Here is a 25,542-nt window from a genome sequence, read left to right on the forward strand (position 1 = left end):
TGAGGTAGTCTGCAAGGATAGAAAAATCAGAACTCCATGGTGGACACAGGAAGTAAAAGAGGGAGTGAAGGAAAAGAAGAAAGCATATCAACAGTTCCTGGCAAATAAGTCAGCTTTTGCTCTTAGAGAATACAGAGACAAATGTAAGAAAGCGAAACACTATGTTATACTAGCTAAACAAAAGTCATGGGACAACTTTGGCAAGAACATAGAAAATAAATATCGATAAGGTGGTAAAATTTTCTGGAGGTTGTTGAAGAAGCTTAGAAATGGAGGAAAGAGTGCTGTAAAAGGAGTTAGAGATGATAAAGGTGACATGAAAATGGGAGAAAAAGATATCCTTGAAGTATGGAGTAATTACTTCGAAAAATTGCTAAATGAAACAAGCAGTAACAGCACAGTGGTAAAAAACACTCAACAGGCATGCAGTCAGGATTATTTATCCATACTTGAAGTAGAAAAAGCCATCAAAGGCTTGAAATGTGGAAAGGCAGCAGGAGTAGATGATATTCAACCAGAAATGCTGAAGTATGTTGGTATAAAAGTCTTACAGTGGCAGCACTGCATAGTTCAGAAAGCCTGGACAGATGGATGAATTTCCGATGATTGGAGTAGAGCTCTAATAGTACCCATATATAAAAAGGGGAATAAAACTGAATGTGAGAATTATAGAGGTATTTCCCTACCGAGTGTTCCTGCCAAGATCTATGCAAGTATACTTGAGAAATGGTTGAGAAGAATTGTGGAAGAAAGGCTTGGTGATGAACAAGCTGGATTCAGGCCAAATAGAGGCTGTCAGGATCAGATCTTCACTTTACGACAAATAGTTGAGAAAGCATGGGAATATAACAAAGATCTGTATTTAAGCTTTGTTGATCTGAAAAGGCATATGACAAGGTGCCAAGAGAGAAGCTATTCAATACGCTACAGTTATATGGTGTCGGGGAGTTATATCAAGCAATACTTAGTCTTTATTTGAGTTGTAAGTCTGCAGTTAGAATCGAAGGAAGTACAGGAAGATGGTTTAACGTTAAATCTGGTGTGAGAGAAGGATGTACATTATCCCCTCTGTTATTCATTATCTATATGGATCACATTATGAAGGAAAGTAGTATTAAACATGATATCGGAATTGGAGATGTTAATGTCAGCTCTTTGCTTTATGCAGACGATGTTATATTTCTAAATAAATCCACTACAAGTTTGCAAGATTCCCTGACTAAATTGAATAACTGTGGTAATAGATATGGTATGAAGGTCAGCATTAAAAAGACAAAGACAATGAAAATAGGTAGATTGATAATGTCAACTGTGTTGTGAACAGGGAACCTGTGGAACAAGTAAAACATTTCAGCTACTTAGGCACGATTTTTAGTGAAGATGGTAAATTAAATATGGAAATAGACAACAGAATCAGCAAAGCTGGTATGGCAGGAAGTCAATTGAATAAATTCATATGGAATAAGAGAGAAATTAGTCAGAACACTAAATTAGCTGTATATAAGACAGTGTTCAAACCAGTTTTAACTTATGGATCTGAGAGCTGGGTCAGAAGTAAAACATCTGACCAAAGACTAGAGACCACAGATATGAGAGTCCTGAGAAAGATTAGAGGCATGAACAGATGGTACCAATGGCAATATCATATTCATTGTCAGCATCCAGGAATGTGTTAGCAGAGCTAATCTCAGGTGGTATGGTCACTAAAACAATGGGCGAGGAAAGATGTGACAAGTGTGTCTAGGAACGGATGAATGTTGTCTTTTTCTATTTCAATGGTGAATTGGATGATTTTGTGTTGTTTGTTCTAGTGGCTAAGGAATGTATCGAGTGCTTCGTGGCCGTGGGGCCAAATGGCAAAAATATCTTCGACGTATCTGAACGAAATTTTGGGCATAAGGCATGTCGATTCTAGAGCTTGTTGCTCAGAGTCTTCCATATAAAAGTTCGGTATTGGGGGGAGGGGGGGTGGTGAGCCTATGGCTGTACCCTCTTTTTGAAGGTAAAAATTGTTTTGCCACAAAATATCCGTTGTGGTGTACGTGGGGAAAGAGGGCCGTAATGTCGTGTGGAAATTTGTTCTGAAAGAGTAAGATAGTATCATTGATTGGGACATTGGTGAAAAGGGAATTTATGTCAAAGCTGACTAATAGATCTTGGTCGTTGAGTGTAATGTTTTTAATTTTGTTTATGAATTGTTGTGTATTTTTTAATGTAAAAAGAGGAATGACCAACCAATTCCTTGAGTGTGGCCGCTAATTTTTTAGCTAAGTAGTAATTCGGACTGTCGATTCCTTCCACAATTGGACATAATGGCGTGTCTGTTTTGTGTACTTTTGGCAGGCCATCAATTCTGGGAGTGCAGGCATACTGTGGTATTAATTTTATAATTGTTTCTTCTGGCCACGTGTTAACTGATTTAAGTAGTTCAGTAGTTTTCTTTTTGTTACGGTGCATGTGGTTGTAATTTACCATTTGGTAGGTGTTGTGGTCCGATACCAAATGGTTCATTTTTTCAATGTAGGTTGTCCGATTTAAAACAACAGTGGCATTCCCTTTATCTGCTTTTGTGATAATAATGTCACGGTTATTTTTTTAGGGATTTGAGGGCCAGTTTTTCCGCTTTGTTTAGGTTGCTGCTTAATTTTTTGGTTGAATTTAGTAAACAAGCAGTTTCCAAGCATATTTTGTCAGCTAAATTCATGGGGAGGGATTTTAAACCTCTCTCGATATGATATATTATATCTAGTTTATTTACTAACCTCGGAGCAATGGTGTGATTTAAATTTTTCTCCTGTAGCGAGAGTTCACCTTGGGTGAGGTTGTAATCTGATTGGTTGATAACCAGACAGTGGTCCGATGGTGATTGGTTGCTCCTAACTGCGTTTGTGGGTGATTGACTGCTCCTTTCGTTATGGCGTCGTAATTGTCTTGTGCTTTCCTGTAGTTTTAATGCTTGAAACTTTGTTATTAATTGTTCTTTGTTTGTGAGTAATAGGTGCTTGGCCGAGTCGTCTGTGATCTTGTCTAGAATATTTCAAATTTCAGGATTAATATAACTGGATAGCTCAAATTTTAGCTGTAACACTTTGGCTTGGTTAGATGCTAAGTTCTTTCGTGCCTCATGGATCTGTTCTCTTAGCAACGCTTTTTCTAGCCTGACATAGATACGGAGCGCTTTAGCTGATGTAAATTTCTTCTTTAGTTTAATGCAGTTGAGTATTAAGTTGCTGTCTCTACATCGTTTCAAAAAGGCTAGTCGATTAATTAACATGGAACTACATATCTTTAGCTTACTGTAGAGGCTGTACTGCTTGTGGGTCACATCTCCATGGATTATGATGACTCTTTCTTCTAAGGTTACACGGTGATCAGCACTCATATTTATGAATTTAGGGACACAAAACACATGTGTTGAAAAGATTATTTTACTGATTAATACATGCAACATGATTAACTACATGCAACAGCATGTAGCTTAGTTCTTATACACATGTATCCTTCTGATGATGACTTCAATACAGGGGTCGAAATGTCAAGTTATTATTTTATTATTAATCAGTAAAATAATTTTTTCAACACGCATGTCTTGTGTCCCTAAATTCATAAATATGAATGTCTATTATTATGATTCAGGCCATCATGCATTATAGAAAACACAAAATCCATCATATCACTACTTGAAATCATAGATTTTTTGTGCTCTCGCACTCTATCAGGCAATGCATTCCATGGTTCAACCACCTTCCATGCAAAGAATCCACTCCTCACTTTCAAGATCACAGCTGCCTTTCGTTTTTTTTCAGGGATGGCCCCTTGTCCTTGCTCCTGACCCCTATTCCACCAAACAAAAGAACTCTCCAGTGTCAACTCTGTAACTAACTCTCAATGGTTTAAAAGTCTCAATCACATCAGCTCTCCCACCAAACCCTGCAGTCCACATTCCCTCAGCCTATCTTCATAACTAACATTGTACAGTCCGTCCTGATACCATCTTTGTTATTTGCCTCTGCACTCTTTCCACAGTTAATTTATCCCCTTCAAATCCTGGAGACCAAATCTGAGAACAATAGTCCAACTGTGGTCTGATCAGGACTTTATACAATTGAATGACAACTCTGTTATCTCTGCACGTTAGCATCCTTCTCAGTATTCCAGCAATCCTCTGTGTTACCTTCACCACCTTTGCAATATGTTCCCTGAATTTCAGGTTTCTATCAATCATCACCAAAGATCCCATACCTCCACCACTTCTTCCAGTGCAGTTCCTCCAACAGAGTATGTAGCCTCCCATTGATGTATCCCAAACTTTAAGACTTGACATTTAGCTGCATATGTAGTGGTGTTTACACTCCTCAGTGCTAAATCATCCGAAGAAAGAGCGTCATGAGTTCGATTCTAGTTGACAACTAGAGGAATTTTTTCTAAGTCTTTTTTAGGCCAGTTCCCGAGTTAGTCGATCTCTAGTATGGGAAAGCATTTTTTTTTTCTCCCAGAAACGAACTCAGGTTTTTTGTCCCATAAACTCAAGAAATTGACAGTAGAACCCACACTATTTTCAGACATTAAAACTATTGTGTAAGGGATAGGTACCGTGAGATGGCTGCACTTGTTAGCTGTTTGGCTAACAAGTGCACTGTTTATCTCTGATTGGCTACCAGTGGAGATTGAACTGCCCACTCAGTTTCCAAAAGTTAGATAGGGCTAAAAAGGCCTCGCCTACTCCCTATACAGGAAAAAAAATGGCATTTGCTGATTTTTTTTTTCCATTGAGCTGCATTAAACTAGATCCCCAATCATTTGCCCATCTGTTCAGTTTATTCAAATCCTCTTGCAGGGCTATCACATCTGTACTATTACTAATAACCCTTCCTAACTTCACATCATCTGCAAACAACTGAATATCCCCTCTGCAATCCACTGACAATGTCATTGATACAAAGGTTAAATAATACAGGTCCCATTAGTGAGCCCTGTGGGACCTCACATGGAGCTTTTTGCCAACTTGATACTGCTCCCCCGACAGAAATCCTGAATCCAGTTCACCACTAACCTGACATTAAATCCATGCGCTGCACTTAAATATCAGCTTATCATTTGGTAGCCTGTCAAATTCCTTTGCAAAATCCAAAAGATGGCAAAATATGCCTTTCCCTCATCAACTGCTCTTGTGACTTTATTATAAAAGGCAATCATATTACTAAAGCAAGAGTGCTCCATAACTAATCCATGTTGACTCTCACAGATAACATTACCCTCATCTGCCCAATGCTGTAAATAATCCCTCACTAATTTTTCCAAATTCTTACCAACTACTCATAAAACACAAACTGATCTATAGTTTGAAACTTCCAGTCTGCTACCACTCTTATGCAATGGCAGTATCTTACCCTCCTTCCACTCCTTGGGTGGCTTTCCCTTTGCCAGATTTTCACTGAAAAGCCAGGTCAAGTCAACTGCAGTTCTTTAGCACATTCTCTAAAAACCCATGGCAAAATTCCATCCAGTCTTACTGCTTTATTGACATCCAGAGGACTGAGTATTTCATGATCACCTGCACTCACAACGCACTCAGGCAATGCTTTCCACTCGCTAATAACTCTTCACGTAAAAAATCTACCCGTCACACCCTTCTTCACCACATCTTTATACAACTTCAATAGATGACTTCTCGTTCTTCCCATCTTAACATCCACTCTTTTTATAATTTCTTCTGTATTAATCTCATAGAATCCTTTAACTTGAAGATCTTTATCATATCTCCTCTTTTCCTCCTATCCAACCTCTATAATCCACATTCTCTCAAACGTTCTTCATAACCAACACTAGAGAGTCCTGATATCACTGTGGTTGTTTGTCTTCGGACCCTCTCTAGTGTTTACAAATCATAATGAGGACTAGGTGACCCAATTGGAGCACAATAGTCCATATTTGGTCTGACAATGCCTTATATAGAGGTAGATATCGGACAGTAACACATCCTGTTAAGGTTCAGTACCAAGAGACAGCACTTGTTTGCCAGTCTCCTCATCAATTGCCACTAATAATTAGTGATAATCATGGGCCAGCTATCTCTGATTGGCTACCATTGGAGATTGAATTGCCCAATGTATCTCCAAAAGCTAGATAGTTTCAAAAGGCCTTGCCTACTTCCTATAAGGAAATAAAAGGCGTTCTTCTTCTCATCCACTCATGGCAGGTTGAGTTCCTCAAAGACGAAGTTTCACCATTTCTTTTTGTCTGCTGTTTTTTTATGTGGTTCTATTATGGAGTTTAAGTGGATGTTTTCTTTAATGCTGTCAATCCATTTCTTTCTTGGTCTTCATCTGCTGGGCTGTCCTTCAATTCTACCATTTAATAATGTTTGGTAGTCTTTCTGGGTTCATTCTTGAAACATGTCCAAATCAACTCAGTTGGCTCTTTTTTAGTGCTGTAATTATTGTTTCTTAAAATTAAGTCCTTCTCTGACTTTTTCATTTTTTTTCTTTCTGTCCAGCTTGTTCTATTGATTTTTCTTAGGCATTTCTTTCAAAAACATTGAATTTATCAATTTCTTTTTTTCTTAAGATCTGAGCCATACAGTACTGTGGGAATTATCATTGTTTTATATATCTTTAGTTTGAGTTCTTTGCTTAATCTTTTATTGTTCCATATTTTTGGAAATGCCCATTGTTATCCATCCATTACTGATTCTATGGTTTATGGTTTCAAAATAGTCTCTTCAGTAATCATTGAGCCTAGGTAATTGAATTTCTTTACTTGTTCTATATTATTGTTTCCTATTTTCATTTGGATTGCTTCTCTTTTTCTTCCTATTACCATTAGTTTTGTTTTACTAAAATTCATTTTCATATCATATTTGTTACTTGTTTGATGCAGCTTGGGCAGGATATTTTCTAATTTTTCTTGGCTGTCTGTAGTGATTACGATGTCATCAGTTACAGTTATGCCTTCACACATCTGTAGTTCTTCGTCTACTACTTCTTTTAGGTACAGGTTAAAAGGCGTTAGCTATTATTATTAAACAAAACTAAAACTCACATTCTGGGGTAAATATCCCATATGAACAAAAATAGTAATTGAAAACCAAACTCTAGAACAAGTAACACATTTTCAACATTTAGGATGTGACATAACATTTGATATAGATAATGATATAGACAATAAGTTAGATCATTTTCAAGCAATCTACAGTACCATAAGATGAACAACGAAAGACAAAACATGTAAGGAAACACAAAATTTTATAGTCACGGGAATACTAACAATACTATATGAGTCAGAAAGTTGGATTGAGAGAAAAAAAAACGATGAAGGTGGAATTGGGGTTACAAAATTCTAATTCTGGTAGAGTGTTTGAGACGATGTCGAGTTTTGGTTGGAACGACTTTTGTAAGATTTTTTTTAAGTGCCTCCATAGCGCAATTGGAAGAATGATGGTACGTTGAGCCCTTCGAATGGAAAAGGCCTGGGTTCGATTCTCGTCATGACGGGAGGAATCTTTATATGGACGTTTTCAATCGAAGGTGAGTTAGCCGATCTCATACGGAGGTAGCAGGGTTTTTTCTCCCAGAAACTTGGGCTTTTCATCCCGCATACAGACAAATCGGCCATTCAGAACACACGCAATTTACAGACAAAAAATACTAGGTGTGATGGAGGTGGGCAGTAGATGGCATTGATGGAGATGATTCATAGTAGAGGTTCGGTGTAGTGGTTGAGACAGTTGTAGGTGTCCTCCTGCGAAGAGTCTTCGGACTCCTTGGAGGTGTCACGAATAATAATAATAATAATAATACAAGCAGCTGAAATTAAATTTCTTAGAGTAGTTAAAGGATGTACAAGAATGGATAGAATAGGAAATGATGAAATCAGAAAGAATTACAAATGCAAGCAATAAATGATCAAATAAAAGAACACCAAACCAAATTTGGAAAGAACATATACAAAGAACAAAGAAGTTATTAAAAACAACATGTACGTCCACAGTAATAACTTTAATTAATAAATAAGGTAGATATTTCGTACTAAAAATAATAGTACATCTTCAGTGTTACAAACAGATAGAAATAGAATACAAGTAATGAATATTCGGTGGATCACCTATTAAAATACAATGTTGTCGTGAGCTAGGAAATGAAAGAAATTAATAAATAATTAATATTTAAGATAATTAGTTTTTTAATGATTACATAAAATAAAAGTCTCCCAGATCTTCGAGAGAGAGAGGCAATCATTTCAATTTAAATTTGGTCGGTGTAAAAAAGCTTCACAACTTTATTTAAAGAGGCGTTCATATTTGAACCTGCATCTATGAAGTAGAATAGCTTTATCCCACTGGATATTATGGGTAGTGGTAATACTGTGCTGTTATAATACTCTAGCACAGCAATCATTAAAATCATTATATGTAAACATTAAAAAAACTAATTATCTTAAATATTAATTATTTATTACTACCTTATTTATTAATTAAAGTTATTACTGTGAACTTAAGTGTTGTTTTTAATAATTATACTATGTCACAGGTCCCTCTAAAAATAAAAATAAGAAAGAGGAAGACCTAGAAGGAGAATGAAAATATAGTCCTCTAGATGCCGAACCAGGCTTTTTGTTTATATCTTGAAAGAAGAAGGAGAAGCTGTGTTAATGAAGTGTCTTTGATGTGACTGTCTTCTCTCTTCTTTTGGACAAATAGATCATTCTGTAGTATGGCAAAACATGGAATGGACACTGACCACACAGTATTTATGCTCTGGATGAGAACCTGTCTGATGCATTATATTAAGTGTGGGAGACTGTTCAAAGAGGGTGCCGAAACACTATTACACTGACCTTACTTAAACCAAAATAATTCTTTCATTAGCTAAAATTGGATAGAGTTATCCTTATTAGTGACAAGCATAAATGTATGTATATCATATCTTAACATCTGTTGTATGGTGTTGATCTAGCATGTGGCTTATATCAATTATAACAAAAAAAGATACTGTTGTTCAAAGTTTATTTTTCACTTGGTCAGACTATAATAAATTTAGTTTAATCCTTTTTCCAAGTGTGTGCAAACAAAGTTTGCGCCTGAAAGTATCTTCAGGATTGGGATAAAGTGGTACAACACCGGGCAACTCCTTGCAAAGGTGGAGCAAGCTACCAATCTCAGTATATCCCATAATGCAAAACACATCTCCTTGTGGATATGTATAATGTTATGCATTAAGGGAAGGGCCACTACCCAGACTAGTTTCGACCTTTATTGAGGTCTCTTCAGTGGGAGACTTTACCCCAGTACTGAAGATACTTTCAGGCAAACTTTGTTTGCACACACTTGGAAAAAGGATTAAACTAAATTTATTATAGTCTGACCAAGTGAAAAAATAAACTTTCAACATCTTTCTCTAAATTCAGAGTAATTTAATAAAAAGGTGGCACACCGTTTGGCAGCTCCTATAGGGGGAGATGACCTTGCTAATGCTTCTGTCTGGTATCTCCACTGGGCCTGGCTCCCACTGAAGAGACCTCAATAAAGGTCGAAACTAGTCTGGGTAGTGACCCTTCCCTTAATGCATAACATTATACATAACTGCAAGGAGATGTGTTTTGCATTATGGGAGATACTGAGATTGGTATCTTGCTCCACCTTTGCAAGGAGTTGCACCACTTTACCCCAGTCCTGAAGATACTTTCAGGTGCAAACTTTGTTTGCACACACTTGGAAAAAGGATTAAACTAAATTTATTAGTGACCCTTCCCTTAATGCATAACATTATACATAACTGCAAGGAGATGTGTTTTGCATTATGGGAGATACTGAGATTGGTATCTTGCTCCACCTTTGCAAGGAGTTGCACCACTTTACCCCAGTCCTGAAGATACTTTCAGGTGCAAACTTTGTTTGCACACACTTGGAAAAAGGATTAAACTAAATTTATTATAGTCTGACCAAGTGAAAAATAAACTTTCAACATCTTCCTCTAAATCCAGTAATTTAATAAAAAGGTGGCACACCGTTTGGCAGCTCCTATAGGAGGAGATGACCTTGTTAAAGCTTCTGCCTGGTATCTCCACTTGGACCTGGCTCCACTGAAGAGACCTCAATAAAGGTCGAAACTAGTCTGGGTAGTGGCCCTTCCCTTAATGCATAACATTATACATATCCACAAAGAGATGTGTTTTGCATTATGGGAGATACTGAGATTGATAGTTTGCTCCACCTTTGCAAGGAGTTGCCCAGTGTTGTACCACTTTACCCCAGTCCTGAAGATACTTTCAGGCACAAACTTTGTTTGCGCATACTTGGAAAAAGGACTAAACTAAATTTATTATACTGTTGTTCACTACGGATGATGCATTTTAATAAGGTTATAATTTATGCTGCATTAATAAAGAATAACTATGTCACAATTGCCATTAAAAACTGTAAAAGAGGTAGTACTACTTGAAAGTACATTATTACTAACTTCCTATCGACTTTTTTCTCTCCTGGCAATTTTTTCCTGGGAACAAACACTAACTTTTTCTACGTTCTATTTAGGTGATTATACTACTTGATATTAGTATAATCAACCTTACTCAACATATAGAAAATTGGACTCCTGAATGCAAACATTGTCAAATTATTATAATTATTAACATCAGACCTCCATGAAGTCAAATGACTCACTGTAGGATTTTCACACTCTCATGCAAAAAAGATCATTGAACTGTGCATCAAATCTATCTGTAGTTTCTGCACTCTCAGGCAATACACCGTGCAAAGAACATACTCCTTACTCCCTTGTTCACATAATTTTTATACACCTTCCAGGAATGACCTTTTGTTCTGTCCATGTTCTCCTCCCATCTTTTAGAAAATTTCCCATGAATCTGGTCTGATACTTTATAAAAGGGAACCATAATGTCTTTGCTTCTACATGTCAAGGTCCTTCTAATCATTGTCATCATTGCCATAAGCTGTTATGATGTTATAATTTTAGAAGAGTGACCATTAAACCTAACATTTTCATCCAAAATCTCCTGGATATCTCATCTCTTCAATCGCCCTCAAAAATTCCCCATCAATAATATACAGTAATTGGAATTCTTCTGAAGGCTAAATATCTGCGCTATTCCTCAAAGTTCTTCCTACCTTTGCATCACTGGCAAACAGCTGCATATGCACAGCATCACAAGGTAGCCCATAAGATTACTTGGCTATTGAATAACACGTGAACAAGTAAAGATAAGGAAGTTGTCATTCCTCTTTATAAGGCCTTGAATGTTCCCAATGCGGATAGATTGAGGGTGTGTGGATTGCAGACGTTAGTTAATAGGAGAAAAAGAGGGCATATGATAGAAACTTTTAAGTTGCTTCAAGGGTGTTATAGGATTGATGCAGGGGAAATGTTTCAGCACCTGGCTAGAGGGACCAGAACAAGGGGTCATCCCTGGAAACTGAATAAAGGTTTGGTTAGTAGGGGTGTGAGGACTAGATTTTTTTCTTGAAGGGTTGTGAATGAGTGGAATGGATAGCCAGAGTCAGTTGTGAGTGCTTTTTGTCTGTTAATGGATCCAAGGATAGGTATGATAGATTGTGTGGACAGATTGCGTCTCCTGCAATGAATCTTCGGAGTCCATGGAGGTGCCCACATAATAATAGCATGAGGGACGTCCAGAAATAAGTTACAGTGGGCTGTCAGAGAAACAAAAATATACTTACAAAAAAAACTTTATTGGAAATTAAAGTAGACATCTTTCTTTACTTTCCTACATAATTTCCGCTACTGTTCAGGCACTTATCATAATGGGGCACCAAGAGTTGTATACCTTTGTCGTAGAAGGTTGCTGCATGTGACCCAAACCAAGCATTGACTACTTCTTTGACTTCGTCACTGTCTTGAAACTGCCAGCCACCAAGGAAAGATTTCAGATGTTTGAACAGGTAAAAGTCACTTGCCGTGAGGTCAGGACTATATGGGAGATGATGGAATTGTTCCCAGCCGAAGGTGGCAAGAAGTTGTTGTGTTAAGCCGGCTGTGTGTGGGTAGGCGTTATCATGAATCAAAACAATGCCCCTGTTAAGTATGCCATATCGTTTATTCTGAATCGCACAACACAGTTTCTTAAGGGTTTAGCAGTACATTCTCAAGTTGATTGTGGAGCCTTGACCCAAGAATCTACCAGCAAAATTCCTTGTCTGTCCCAAAACATAGTGCACATGATTTTCTAAGTGGAAACCATTGTCTTCAATTTCGTCTTGACTGATGATGAGGTGTGCCTCCACTCCATGAACTGTTGTTTGGATTCAGGGGTTGCGTGCGACACCCAAGTCTCGTCCCTGGTGACAAGTCTGCTCAGGAAAGCATCGCCATCCTCATGGTGGTGTGTCAAGAATTCCAAAGCACTGCCCAGCCAATTCACTTTGTGTTGTTCTGTAAGCAACTTCAGCACCCAGCATGCACACAATTTCCGATAATTCAATTTCGCTGACACAATTTCATGAAGACATGAACATGAAACTTCTGGAAATTGCAGCAAGAGTGACATCATATTGAATCCCCTATTCTGTTGAATCTTCTCTTCAACTGAACACACCAAATCATCAGCCATTAAAGATGGTTGCCCACTCCATTCATCATCGTGCACACCTGTCCTTCCTTCTTTCATTAAAAAGTCTTACCCATCTTCATACCATTGAATCACTCATTGCATGTTCTCCATAAACCTCAATAATTTGCCAATGAATTTCGGCTGCTTTAACATTCCTCGCATTCAAGAAACAGATAACTGACCTAATTTCATATAGGGAGAATTGGAGGTCTTGTATTTGATCATCTCATCAGAGGATGTCATTATAAATGAGATGTCAAATCTTTCTCCAATTGGTGAGAGCAACCTTGAAGTGATTACCTCAGTGGCTACCAGCCATGTGAGAACTACACAGCTGGTGATTATAAGAAGCTCAGGAGACAGCTTGCAGCTGTAATATGGAATGGGAAGTTGTGTGGAAAGGAAATCAATGCTGCCTGGGTATTATTCAAGAACTAGCTAGTAGAAGCAATGTCTAAATGTATTCCAATGATCAGGAAGTAAAATAAGGTAGGCGTGAAATGTATGAATGAAAAGTTTAAGCATGCAATACAGAAAAAGAAGGTCACCAAAAATACAGGTAACATACAGGGTGACTCGGTTGGCAAGGATAGTAGAAGTAAAGTTTGAGCAACAGTTAGCTAAGGAAGACAAAAAAAAGCAGCCCAGGAAGTTCTTTCCTAGCTATATATAGTCAGGAAAAAAAAGGATGATTATGGTAGTAACCACTTACTGTAGTGGGGTGCACAGTAGCTAGGTTCTCATTCCTGCACCCTGGTAGTACCCATTAGGGGAAGCCAAAGCTGCTATCAACCAAACGCAAGTGATCGAACTAAAATGCTCCCAAATTTTTGCCCTAAAGGATCCTACCTGGGGCCAAGTCTAAAAATAATACCATTTAATGTTGAAGGTTTCTCCAGTGTCAAGCAAGATCTCATTGCAAATATTTGCAGAGATAATGACTGTGATGTGCTCTGCCTGCAAGAAACTCACAGAGGTGCTGCTGCTGCAAGACCTGACATCCACATGAAACTCATCAAAGAAATACCCCACGATAAATATGGTAGTGCAATATTTACAAAAGAGAACTTGATCCCATCGTCCATTGACTCAACGAACAACAGAAACATTGAGATTATTACGATCACATTTAAAAATATCTCAATCATCTCAGTCTATAAACTACCAGAAGAAGCTTTTTCCTTCCCTGACAACCTCCTCAATAATAATGCATACGTGACTAATGTTGTATTAGGTGACTTTAACAGCCATTGGGTTAACTGGGGTTACACAAAGTCCAACGAAGATGGAGAACTTGTTGAAAAATGGGCTGAAAATTATATATCAGGTTTCTCTAAACCTGATACATAATCCAAAACTCCCTGCATCTTTCAACAGTGGCAGATGGAAGCAAGGCTATAATTCTGACCTCATATTTGTTAGCTCAAAAATATCCAACATCTGTGTTAAAAAGGTTTTAAATCCGATTCCATATACTCTACATGGACCTATAATGCTTCAATTCAACCCAACAATTATGCCTAACAGACGATAACAGAGCCTTACAGATGACGATTTAATTTACAAAAAGCTAATTGGAAGGGTTTCATGGAAGATCTTGACCGCTCCACAGAACAAGTCCCTCCAACCACTCAAGAGCATCCTAAATTCATAAAAATACTGAGGAAAATGTCCACCAAACACATCCCCTGAGGATGCTACACAAACTACATTCCAGGCTTTTCCAGTGACATACAAGCCCAGTATGCTGATTACTTACAACTTTACAACACCAACCCCTTCTCAGAAGAGACTATCCAAGCAGGAGAAAAATTATGCTCAATGATGGCAGAGGAAGGGTGTTCTTCATGGAAAAAAGAAATAGAAGCCCTTGATATGGCCCATAGTAGCAGAAAGGCATGGAACTTTATCAACAGAATTAGGAAGGATTTCACTAAGCCATATGAGCATCTGCAGGTAACAGCTAATCAAATTGCTCACCAGCTGCTGCTGAATGGAAAATTCAATAAAAGGCACACAAAAAATAGGATACTTAGAACCCCAAGTAAGGAACAAAATATGATTAACTCAGATTTCACCATTACTGAACTCAACACTGTCATAAACCTATTAAAATCTAGAAAATCTGCAGGCCTTGATGATGTCTGTAATGAACAGATTAAATATTTTGGAACCAGGACTAAACAGTGGTTATTAAACCTATACAACACTTGCCTCAGAACCCTAAGGATACCAACTATCTAGAGGCAGGCCAAAGTAGTGACCTTTCTGAAACCAGGGAAAACTCCAACAGAAGCAAAAAATTACAGACCTATATCACTACTCAGCAACCTCTTTGAATTCTATGAACGATTAATTTTGAATAGGCTACAACCCCTAATCGAACCCCATCTTATTGCTGAGCAGGCTGGCTTTAGACCAGGCAAATCCTGCACATCACAAATTCTCAACCTCACTCAATATATAGAAAATTGTTATGAGCAAAAACTAGCCACAGGAGCAGTCTTTGTAGACCTAACTCACACTCAGAAATAAAATATACAGAATAACTAGAGACTATCACCTTGTCCTGCTGATCCAATCTCTCTTGGAAAACAGGTGCTTTTACGTGGACCTGGGGGTAGGAACAGTCGCTGGCACCTCCAAAAAAATGGCCTCCCCCAGGGAAGTGTGTTATCACCATTATTTTTCAACATCTACGTCAATGATCTCCCCATCTTTCCAGGAACTAGAAATTTTATCTATGCTGATGCCATAACTACTCAGTCAAAAAATTTCAAGTCCATTGAAACTACTCTATCACTTGCCTTAAATAGTCTAATCACATACTATACCAGCAATCAACTAAAACCAAACCCTAGAAAACCCAGACTGCCCTTTTCCACCTCAACAATAAGGAAGCCAACAGGAAGCTCCAGATTTCTTGGGAAGGCTATAATATAGAACATTCCTGGAAACTAATCTACCTTGGTGTGACTCTCGATCGTACCCTCTCATATAAAATCCGCATAGAAAAAACAAAGGCAAAAGTGAATGCAAGAAACAACATACTAAGAAAGCTTACCTCCTCCAAATGGGGGTGAAGACCCTAGCACACTGAGATCTTCTGCCTTGACCCTTTGCTATTCTTCTGCTGAATATGCCTGCCCAGTATGGTCCAGATCCTGCCATGCTGAAAAACTTGATCCAGCATTGAATGAAAGCTGCTGCTTAATTACAGGATGCCTGAAACCAACACCACTAAAAGATCTGTATACTTTGGCTGGTATTGCATCCCCTTCAATTCGAAGATCTGCATTCTCAGCTGATGAAAGAAGTAGACAAATGAATGATGAACACCAGCCACTATTCGGCCACACCGCAATGCCCCAAAGACTGAGATCCCGACATAGCTTCCTGGCAACTGTTCAACCACCTAAAAAAACCCCAGAGACAAGACTTCAACAATAGCTTGCACTATACCCTGAAAATAATGCTGGTATTCCAACAGCCAAACATCTTCCATGTGGTGCCCACTTGGACTGCAATACTTGGAAAAGCCTCAACAGACTCTGGACGACAGGACGCTGCAAACAAAACCTCATCAATTGAGGCTACCTCACTGGCCCAGACAATTGTGAGTGTGGGACAACCCAGTCCATGGAACACCTTCTTTCTTATCCCTTTCTTCCATCACCTTGGACAAAAGAGGACCTTATATCCTGCACAGAAAGAGCAGTTGATTGTACAAGATACTGGAGGAACATCTGACCATATTTATTGTATATGTGTTATGTATAGTTTCCTTTTTTTCATATTTAATTATTATTCCCTGTATAATTCACCTACCAAATCTAAGCTGATCTCATTGTAATGTATCCTAATTTGTTGTAAATCATGTTGTGCCACTTACTTACTACTGTACTACTTGTGTTTGGATGTGGAAAAAAAAAAAATTGACTGGAGTAAATGATATAAGCATAACTGCTGCAGAGGATATAGTGGAGATATTTAATGAGCAGTTCATAAAGGTCTTTCATCCTTGTGTATGTAACATCATGGAGAGTTTAAGAGTGGTCGATGATGAGGAGAGACCGACTGTGAGCGAGCAAGAAGAATATGTGATATTAAGTAAACTAGATGATAATAAGGCTGTGGAACTTAATCATATATCACCATGTATTTTGAATTAATGTGCTAGGGAGTTGACATTTATCATGAGATATTTATTCAATGTGAATCTTATATTTGGTCAAGTTCCAAAGTAGTGGAAGGAAGGCAAGGCCGTACTGCTTCATAAGAGAGGTGACAGAACTCTGGCATCAAATTATAGGACAATCTCTGTGTAAGGTGTCATGGTTAAAATGTTGGAGATACTAGTGAAAACCAGGATCCAGAATTGGATTGACTACAGTGGTATTATCTTTGATGGACAGCCCGAATTTTCAAAAGAGAAGTCGTGTTTTAGTAATGTAATTTCTTATTACAATAAGGTGACAGCTGCATTGGATAAGGGAGATGGATACATAGTAGTACACTTAGATTTTGCAAAGGTTATTGACAGATTACCAGATAAGTTGATAGTGAAAGTGGATGGGGTTGGACGTTGGTATAACTAGTGCATTGGATTAGAGACTGGCTATCTGATAGATATCAGCAAGTTGTGTATGGGGAAGCAATATCACAGAAGAAGAAAGTCAATAGTGGTGCGCTTTGGGAATATTTTTTTAGAGACATTATTGTCTAACTTATATGTTAATGATATTGGAAAACATTTGAATCCGGATATTCTGTTGTTTAAAGATGATGCAAAGTTGGGAAAACTATGAGGTGTAGAGCAGATGTTGTGGCATTACAAGAACACTTGAATAGACTCAGTGAATAGGCATGGCAGTCAGGATGCCAGTTCAATATTGCAAAATGTATGGATTTAAGATTTGGAAAACAAGGTTTGGGAAGTAGAATTTACTCTGGGTGGGATATATTGTTGGAGGTGGAGAAAATAAGACATCTTGGAGTGATGGTAGATAAGGATCTAAAATGTAGAGGTTATACTTCCAAAATTGTAAGGACAACGCAATTAATTCTGGAAATGATGTGGAGGACACGGACATGTAAAAGTAAGGAGATTCTGGTTCCATTGCATAAGGTCTTGATTAGGCCACATATGGACTACTGGGCACACATTTGTCACTGAATCCTGGAGAGAATTCAGTGACAAATGACTAAGGTAGTTTCTGGTCTCTGGAATGTTGAATATGAAGAAAGACTGAGATGAAACAATTCGCAGAATCTAGTGGATAGGATGAGAAGAGATGGTGTAATAGAGATGCACAATTGGGTAAGAGGTTGTTATAGGATTAACACTGTAGAGGTTTATTCATAAAATGTTGGGAGATTGGGGAGAACAAGAGGCCATCCTTGGAAGCTGTATCAGGAGACTGAGCAAAGTAGTAAGAAAGAGGTTTATACATGGAGAGTTGTGAATGATTTGATTTCACTGCTTAAGAATGTGGTGTCTGCAGAGAATATGAATGTGTTTAAGGCATCGTATGATGAGATGTGTGCATGACAAAAGGGACCCTTTTAGATGAGTCTGTAACTCCATGGGGTCTTAGGATAATAAAAACAATAACAACAAATGTGAGTGACATAACAGAACATACTGAAAATAATCAAGAGGAATGTCATCAGGAGTATATATCGATAACTGAGGTATAAAAAGCCACGAAAAACCTAAAATGTGAAAAGTCAGCTATAGTAGGTGATAGTCAACCAGAAGTGCTCAAATAGGGAGGTATAAAAATCTTACAGTAGCCACACTACATAATGCATAATTCAGAAAGTTGAATTATAGATGACTGGAGTAGAGCTATCCTATTACATATCATTTAACATGTTAAATGATATGTACTAGGATAGCATGGAACACTATACACACTTCTCAAGTATGTATCCAATGTAAGATACATACTTGAGAAGATAATCAATAAAAATTGAGGAAACAGATGACAAAGAAAAAGCTAGGTTCAGGCCACACAGTAGTTGTAAGGATCAGATTTCTTTTCAGATAATCTTTTCAGTGCAAAACCTTACACTCTGCAACATTAAATTGGCATGCATTCCTTTGCCCATATTACCAGTCTATTTAAATCATCCTATAAAATATCAGCATCATCTTTATTGACTATCTCTACCTAATTTTGTACCATCTGCAAACAACTGAATATTACCTCTCATATCATTTCCAATATCATTAATGAACAAATTAAATAGTAGTGGCCCAAGTACAGAGCCCTGTGGCATGCCACTAATCACAGACCTTCTAAAAGACTGTGCATGTAAAAACTACTATCTGGTATCTCTCCATCAAACTCTCTTATCCACACACACATCACCAGCTTCGTGTCGATATCCATTTGATGTAATTTATCAGGATTCCATGCAGTAACCTATCAAACATCTTTGCAAAGTCCAACAGAATGACTGTGTAGCTATTATTATCCAACTCAACTTTCTGTCTGACATCAATGAATTTCGTATTTTCAAAAAGATACTTCCCTTGCAGATATGAATTATTTATATTAGAAAATAATCATGTCTCCTAATATCAAATTCTGAAATTTACTCATCAAATCTGAATCCATAATTATTCATATTTGATAATCCTAGTTTCATAATCTCATCACTTTGATTATTTGAGCTATGAGTACCTAGTATTTGAGACCATGTAGGTGATAAACTAACAAATTATTAAACTTTTTCTTCCTAGCAAGAAACATATGCAACACACACAGTCACTAAAATTACAGAAAGTTTTTAATTACAGAAAGAGAAGGTTTGGAATGCGTTATATATCATACTTATGAATACAATTTTCAAAATTTATACAATTATATATATGGAACTTACCATTGGTCGGAGATCTGGATGATAGAGAACATAACCATTATTTGTAATAACAAATGAGTAGCCATTGACTCCCAGCTAGAAAATTTTGAAAAAGTTGGGATTAAAATTCAAAATGTTAAAAATACAGAAATATCTGGTCATGCCAAAAAGTTCTTTTTCTTAAATTACAAACTTACTTTTTAAAGCAAACCTACTTTGCGGTGTTCACTAAATGCAATTATGAGGGTTGTTTGAAAATTTTGGTAAATTTCCAATAGACTGCAATACAATTCGTTCATTCATACCAATGCCGGAATGTATCATCTTTTTCATGACCCCTGACAAAATTTTAGTGCGACGCATAGTTCTCATTTGGCAAACATTTAAAATGATTACGTTCACATTTTTCATAAAAATGGAGAAAAATGAGTTTCATGCAGTGATAAAACACTTTTATTTGAAGTAGACAGCCACACAGATCAAAATCGAGTTAGATGCAGTTCATGGGGACTCTGCACCAGCATTAACACTATTTATTTTTGGATAAATGTGATCGTAAATCCATCGAAGATGAAGCATGCTCCGGACGTCCAACTGAGGTCACTATGAGGTCTCCCATAGCGATACCAAAGAAATCCATGGTATCGCTATGGAAGACTGCCGAGTGAAAGTGAGGGAGATTGCTGATATTGTAGGCATCTCAACTGAATGGGTGTATAATATCCTGCATGAAAAATTGCACATGAAAAAGCTGTGTGCAGAATGGGTGCTGCAATTGTTGGCTGTTGATCAAAAATGCATGTGAAAAGACATTTCGATGAAGCGTTTGGCAATGTTTAATCGCAATTTGCAGGATTTTTTGCATCGATTTGTGACTATAGACGAAACTTGGATCCACCACTACACACCTGAGTCCAAGCAGTAGTCAAAAAAACAGTGGACAATTCCCAGTGAAAGAGTACTGAAAAAAGGGAAGACCGCTTTGTCAGTTGCGAAGGTCATGGTCACTGTTTTTTGGGATTCCCGAAGAATTATCATGATAGACTATTTGGAAAAGGGTAAGACAATAACAGGAGTCTATTATGCATCATTGTTGGACCGTTTAAAAGAACTGAAGAAAAAACGGCCAAGAGTGGTGCACAAAAAAAGTGCTCTTTCATCAAGACAATGCACATCCCACACATTGGTTGTTGCAATGGCAAAATTGCACTGAATTGAGGTTAGAATTGGTTCCACATTCACCGTATTCTCCAGACTTGGCCCTGTGTGACTTCTTCCTGTTCCCAAACTTAACAATTTGGCTCAGTGGAAAAAAAAATTGTCTTTGAACGGATGTCAATGACTATTTTGCACAATTTGACAAATATCCTACTTTTTAGATGGGATGAAAAAATTGGACAAATGTGTGAACCTCAAAGGAGACTATGTTGAGAAATAAAGGTGATTTTTTCCAAAAAAATGTGTTTAACTTATTTTTTTACCAAACTTTTCAAACAACCCTCATATTCATTAGTGTTTTTCATCCTCTCCTGTACAAGTTTCACGGTCCAGCTGCTAGAGATCTATAAATTTTAGCAGTCAAAACTAGACAAACTGGAAATGATGTCAATGCAGATGAACTACAAGTTCATCTACAATGATAAATTTCTGCAAATTCCATTAAGTGGCAATTGGTAGAGAATGAAAATGATTATTTTCCTGATCTCCATGGAGCCATTACACTCATCATTGGAGGTTAACACTAGACAACGCACAGTCTCTCATAGCACTCCTTACCACAAACTCATTCACCAATTGCACTTTTACCACCAGCCAATGGCATGCTTCTACCACAAGACCTTCTTACTCACTACTTCCTTTTACAACTTTCAGTGACGGTCCCCTCTCCTTGTTCCTTCCTGTCATCCTACTATATGAAAAATTTCCCCAGTTTCAATCCAATAATAATTTTTCAACAGTTTGTGAGGATAGACTAGGAATAGAAGATGTGAAGATGGACTAAGCCATGCAATCTCCAGAGTTTGCATGCCTTAGTCCATCCTCAAGAGACAGTGTACGGTCGTGATATCATTTTTATTACCTTCTCCAAGGTTATTTCATTACCTTGAAATCAGTTAGCAGATCTGAGCAGAAAAATCCAGTTATGGTTTGAACAAAGCTTTATGCAATGGACCTACCATGTTTTTACTCACCTGGGCAATGTCCTCCACAATATAGCAGCAATTCTCTGCGTTATCTGAATATCCTTTCAATATGTAGTCTGCACTTCAAATTTCTATCTACAATCACCTTAAGATCCCTTGCTTCATACAGTTCTTCCAGCATAATTCCACCAAGCAAGCATAAAGTATCCCATCAGTATATCCCAAATTTCAAAAACTTATACTTAGCTGCATTAAACTAAAATCCCATTCATTCATTTGCCCAAAATTTCAAATTATTCAAATCCTATTGAGGAGCCAAATATCAGAACTATCACTAATAACTGCCCTAAGCTTAACATCATCTGTAAAAGATTGAATTCCTATAGTACAGTGAAAACATCATCAACCCAAACACTAGACAATGCATAGTCTGATATTCTACCTGACATTCTCCCCATATACAACTCTTTGATATCTATCAGAAAGTCAGTTTCTGATCCAAATCACTAACCTGATATCCAAACCTACATACTGAAAACTTAGAAACCAAACTGTCATATGGTACTCTGTCGAATGCCTTTTGTGAAACCTAAAAAAAATCACAGTGCATGCCTTACCCCTCAATCTGTTGTAAAAAGTAACCAGATTGCTAAAACAAGTACATCCCTTGATAAATTCACAAACTGGCCTGAATAAATGATAATGCCCTCACTACCCAATTCTGTACATGTTTTCTATCTTCTCCAATCATCTCTAATATATCTAAATTAGCTTTTTTGGCAGTCCATGGGAATCTAAGGATTCTTCTGAGGATTCACATTTCAAAGACTTTCAAGTTTATTTTCAAAATATTTTGATATTGTACAGGTTTCTGCTCCATACAACAGTGGTGACCATACATAGCATTTGGACAGCCTAATTCTTGTTTTTATGTGAATATCCCTTAAGATCAGAATGTTTTTCATGCTAATGAAGGCTGATATAGCAATGATAGATATATCATTATCTATAGCAAATGTAATAACAAATCCTAAATACTGAAAATGTGTTACTTGTTCCAGAGTTTGGTTTCAATTACAATTTTAGTTTGGGTTGTTTATCCCAGAAAGCCATAGTTTTAGTTTGTATTCACTAATCAGCTGTTGCAAATGGATCTTTAAAGATCCTCTTCTGATTTTTGCATGATTATTTGATCATCTGCAAAAAAGTATTGTGTTAATTGGTATGTTGATTGATGTTTATTCCTGGGTTTACTAAGGATTTCCACTTTCTTAATAGATCATCTACATATAAGTTAAATAAGATAGGACTAAGGCTACATCCTCATCAGACTCCCTGATTAGCTTCTATTTCTTCTGCTATGTATTCATTGATATTTATGATTGTGGTTGTATTGGTATACAGGTTTTAAATGCATTTAATAACTGCTTTGGATAGCTTCAGCCTTCTATTATATTTTATAATTTTTTATCTGTTTACTCAGTCAAAGGCTTTTTCATAATCTATGAAATTATAAACTTGGTTTAATCCTTTATCCAAGTGTAAGCAAACAAGTTTGCATCAACTATTTTCAGGACTGGAAAAACTCGTATAAAGAAGCTAGACTTCACTTGCCTTAGTATCCCATTAGAGAAAGTTGTTGGAAGTTTTTCCACTAGGCTATACTATTTATTAAACATACCAAGAAATTATATACTTGGTCTAATCCAAATTATTTTAATAATAAGGTGTGACACGTTTTGGCTACTCGTATATGAAAATATGACTTCTGCATTACTTTAACCTTAGTATCACCTCTGGGTCTGGCTCCGATTGATGAGACCACAATAAAGGTCAAAACTGGTCAGGGTAGTGACCCTTCCCATAATGTATAGCATTATACATGTCTTCAAGGAGATGTGCTTTGCATTATATAATACTAAGGCAAGTGATGTCAAGTCATTAGCTTTTTTATACGAATTGTCCCAGTCCTGAAAATAGTTCAGGCACAAACTTGTTTGCTTACACTTGGATGAAGGATTAAACCAAGTATATAATTTCTTGTTATCTTTAATTTATGGAATATATATGTAACTACAAGATTGGCGATTATGAGAGGCTCAAGAGAAAGCTTGCAGCTGTAGCATGGAATGAAAAGTTGGGTGAAAAGGAGATCATTGCTGTTTGGGTGCTATTTCAGAATTATCTAGAAGAAGCAATGGCTAAATGTATTCCAAGGGTCAGTAAGTTAACAACATCGGTATGAAATGGATGAATGAAGAGATTAAGCACAAAATACAAATAATGAAGGCATTATGGAGACAACATAAGAATGAAAAGAACAGGTAAGGAGAGTGACACAGGTGGTAAGGGTAGAAAAATGCAGTTGGCTAATGAAGCCAATAAAATAAATTAGGGAGCTCCTTTGATATATAGTGGAGATTTATCATATATCATATTGTGTAGATTTGTATAATTGTACTTTTATGTGATAGCCAGACTGGATATAATCATGGTATTCTGGTTTTAAAAGTGTTTGCTTTGTTGTTACTGTGATTAATGTGGAAGTGCTAGTTAACATTACAAAAATGGTGGCAGTTGCAGTAAAGAAGTGCATGCCAGCAGAGCAGAAATCTCAACTTGGAGATCAAGTTTTTCCCTGGACTTTTCACAGTAGATATGATGTGACAATTGTTTTATGTAGGCATCTAAAACATTAAAGATTTATAGAGTGTTACATTAAGTGATGAAAAGGAACATATTATAGGATGTTAGAATTGTGATGAAAGGTTAGGAGATTTCAAAAATGAGAATGGTGTTACCAGGAATAATCAGAAAATGGAAGTGCTTGCAACAGTAATAACAGAAGTGACGTAGAAGAGCTTAGGCAAGAGTTAATGAAAATGAAGAGTCATGTTAAATGTATGGAGGAGAGAAATAAAGTTTAAAGAAGAGAACGGATATAAATGACAAGAGAGTTAATAAGAAGAGGCAGGTATCAAAAGACTATAGGGTTACTTTATATGTACCTCTCATCTTAAAAAATGAGGTGCATAAGAGACGTTTTACAGGTGGTACAATCTGATATTCATTTTATTGTACCACTTGTAAAACATCTCTTATGCACCTCATTTTTTACCACATCTTTTGCATAGAAAGAAGGAGTGGCCATCAGAAATAGTGGTAGTGGTGGGCACTAACAACTTGAATAGTGATACTAGAATAGAATAGACTAAAATAGAAAGGGATATGAAGATGTTGCTGCAGGAGGTGAAGGATAATAGTGTCATTGGGAAAGTGACACTATCTTATTTTGTTGTCCAGATATGACAATAGTGAACTCAGGAGAGCAATGACAAGATGGCTGAATTGTGTCAGGCAGAGAGTGTTCAATTTGTGAATGTATGGAATGAATTCAAAGGGAAGTTAAAATAGTTCAAACCTGATGGAATGCAATTGAATGGATCATTTGGAGACATTTGTTTACTTAGAGTTAAAATTAGTACCATTAAGAGTTAGAGAGAGGTTGAGAAGCAGGTTCTAGATGGACAGGGAGAGGATGGATAGAAATACGAGAAATTGATTATAGCAATGCAGAGTGATGCAGTGCAAAATGGTGAGGATGATAAGAATATGAATGAAAATCACAGTCAAGATCAGTGACACGAGGATGGTCAGAATGAAGAGAGAAGTACACTATAGCAGAGACAAAGAACAGTGATTGTGTTGATGGGATGGCCTCAAAGAGTGGAGAATTGTTATGTTTGTATAATAATGTATGGAATATCAGAAATAAAAGAGCCGAGTTAGTAGCACTGATACTGAATCAGTACACCTAAAGATAATTGGCATAAGTGAAACTTATGCCAATTATCTTTGGGTTTACTGATTCATGTCAGAATTTGAAATGGTAGGATATACAGTTTTTTGAAAGGATAGCAAGATGAACAGAGGAGTATTGTTA

General features: G+C 37.1%; 1 protein-coding gene across 1 annotated transcript in view; it reads right to left on the bottom strand.

The window, feature by feature from the left end:
• Positions 1-25,542, bottom strand: part of LOC150094582 (voltage-dependent calcium channel subunit alpha-2/delta-3-like) — a 1,537,934-nt gene that overhangs the window by 560,052 nt on the left and 952,340 nt on the right. The window contains exon 19 of the mRNA XM_090412095.1: positions 19,477-19,551. Coding sequence (XP_090268221.1) covers positions 19,477-19,551 — 75 coding nt within the window. The remainder of the gene's footprint in view (positions 1-19,476; positions 19,552-25,542) is intronic.

This window comes from Typopeltis vanoorti, chromosome 22, assembly GCF_054136105.1.
Source record: "Typopeltis vanoorti isolate ZY-2024b chromosome 22, IOZ_Tvanoo_1.0, whole genome shotgun sequence".
Taxonomy (NCBI): domain Eukaryota; kingdom Metazoa; phylum Arthropoda; class Arachnida; order Uropygi; family Thelyphonidae; genus Typopeltis; species Typopeltis vanoorti.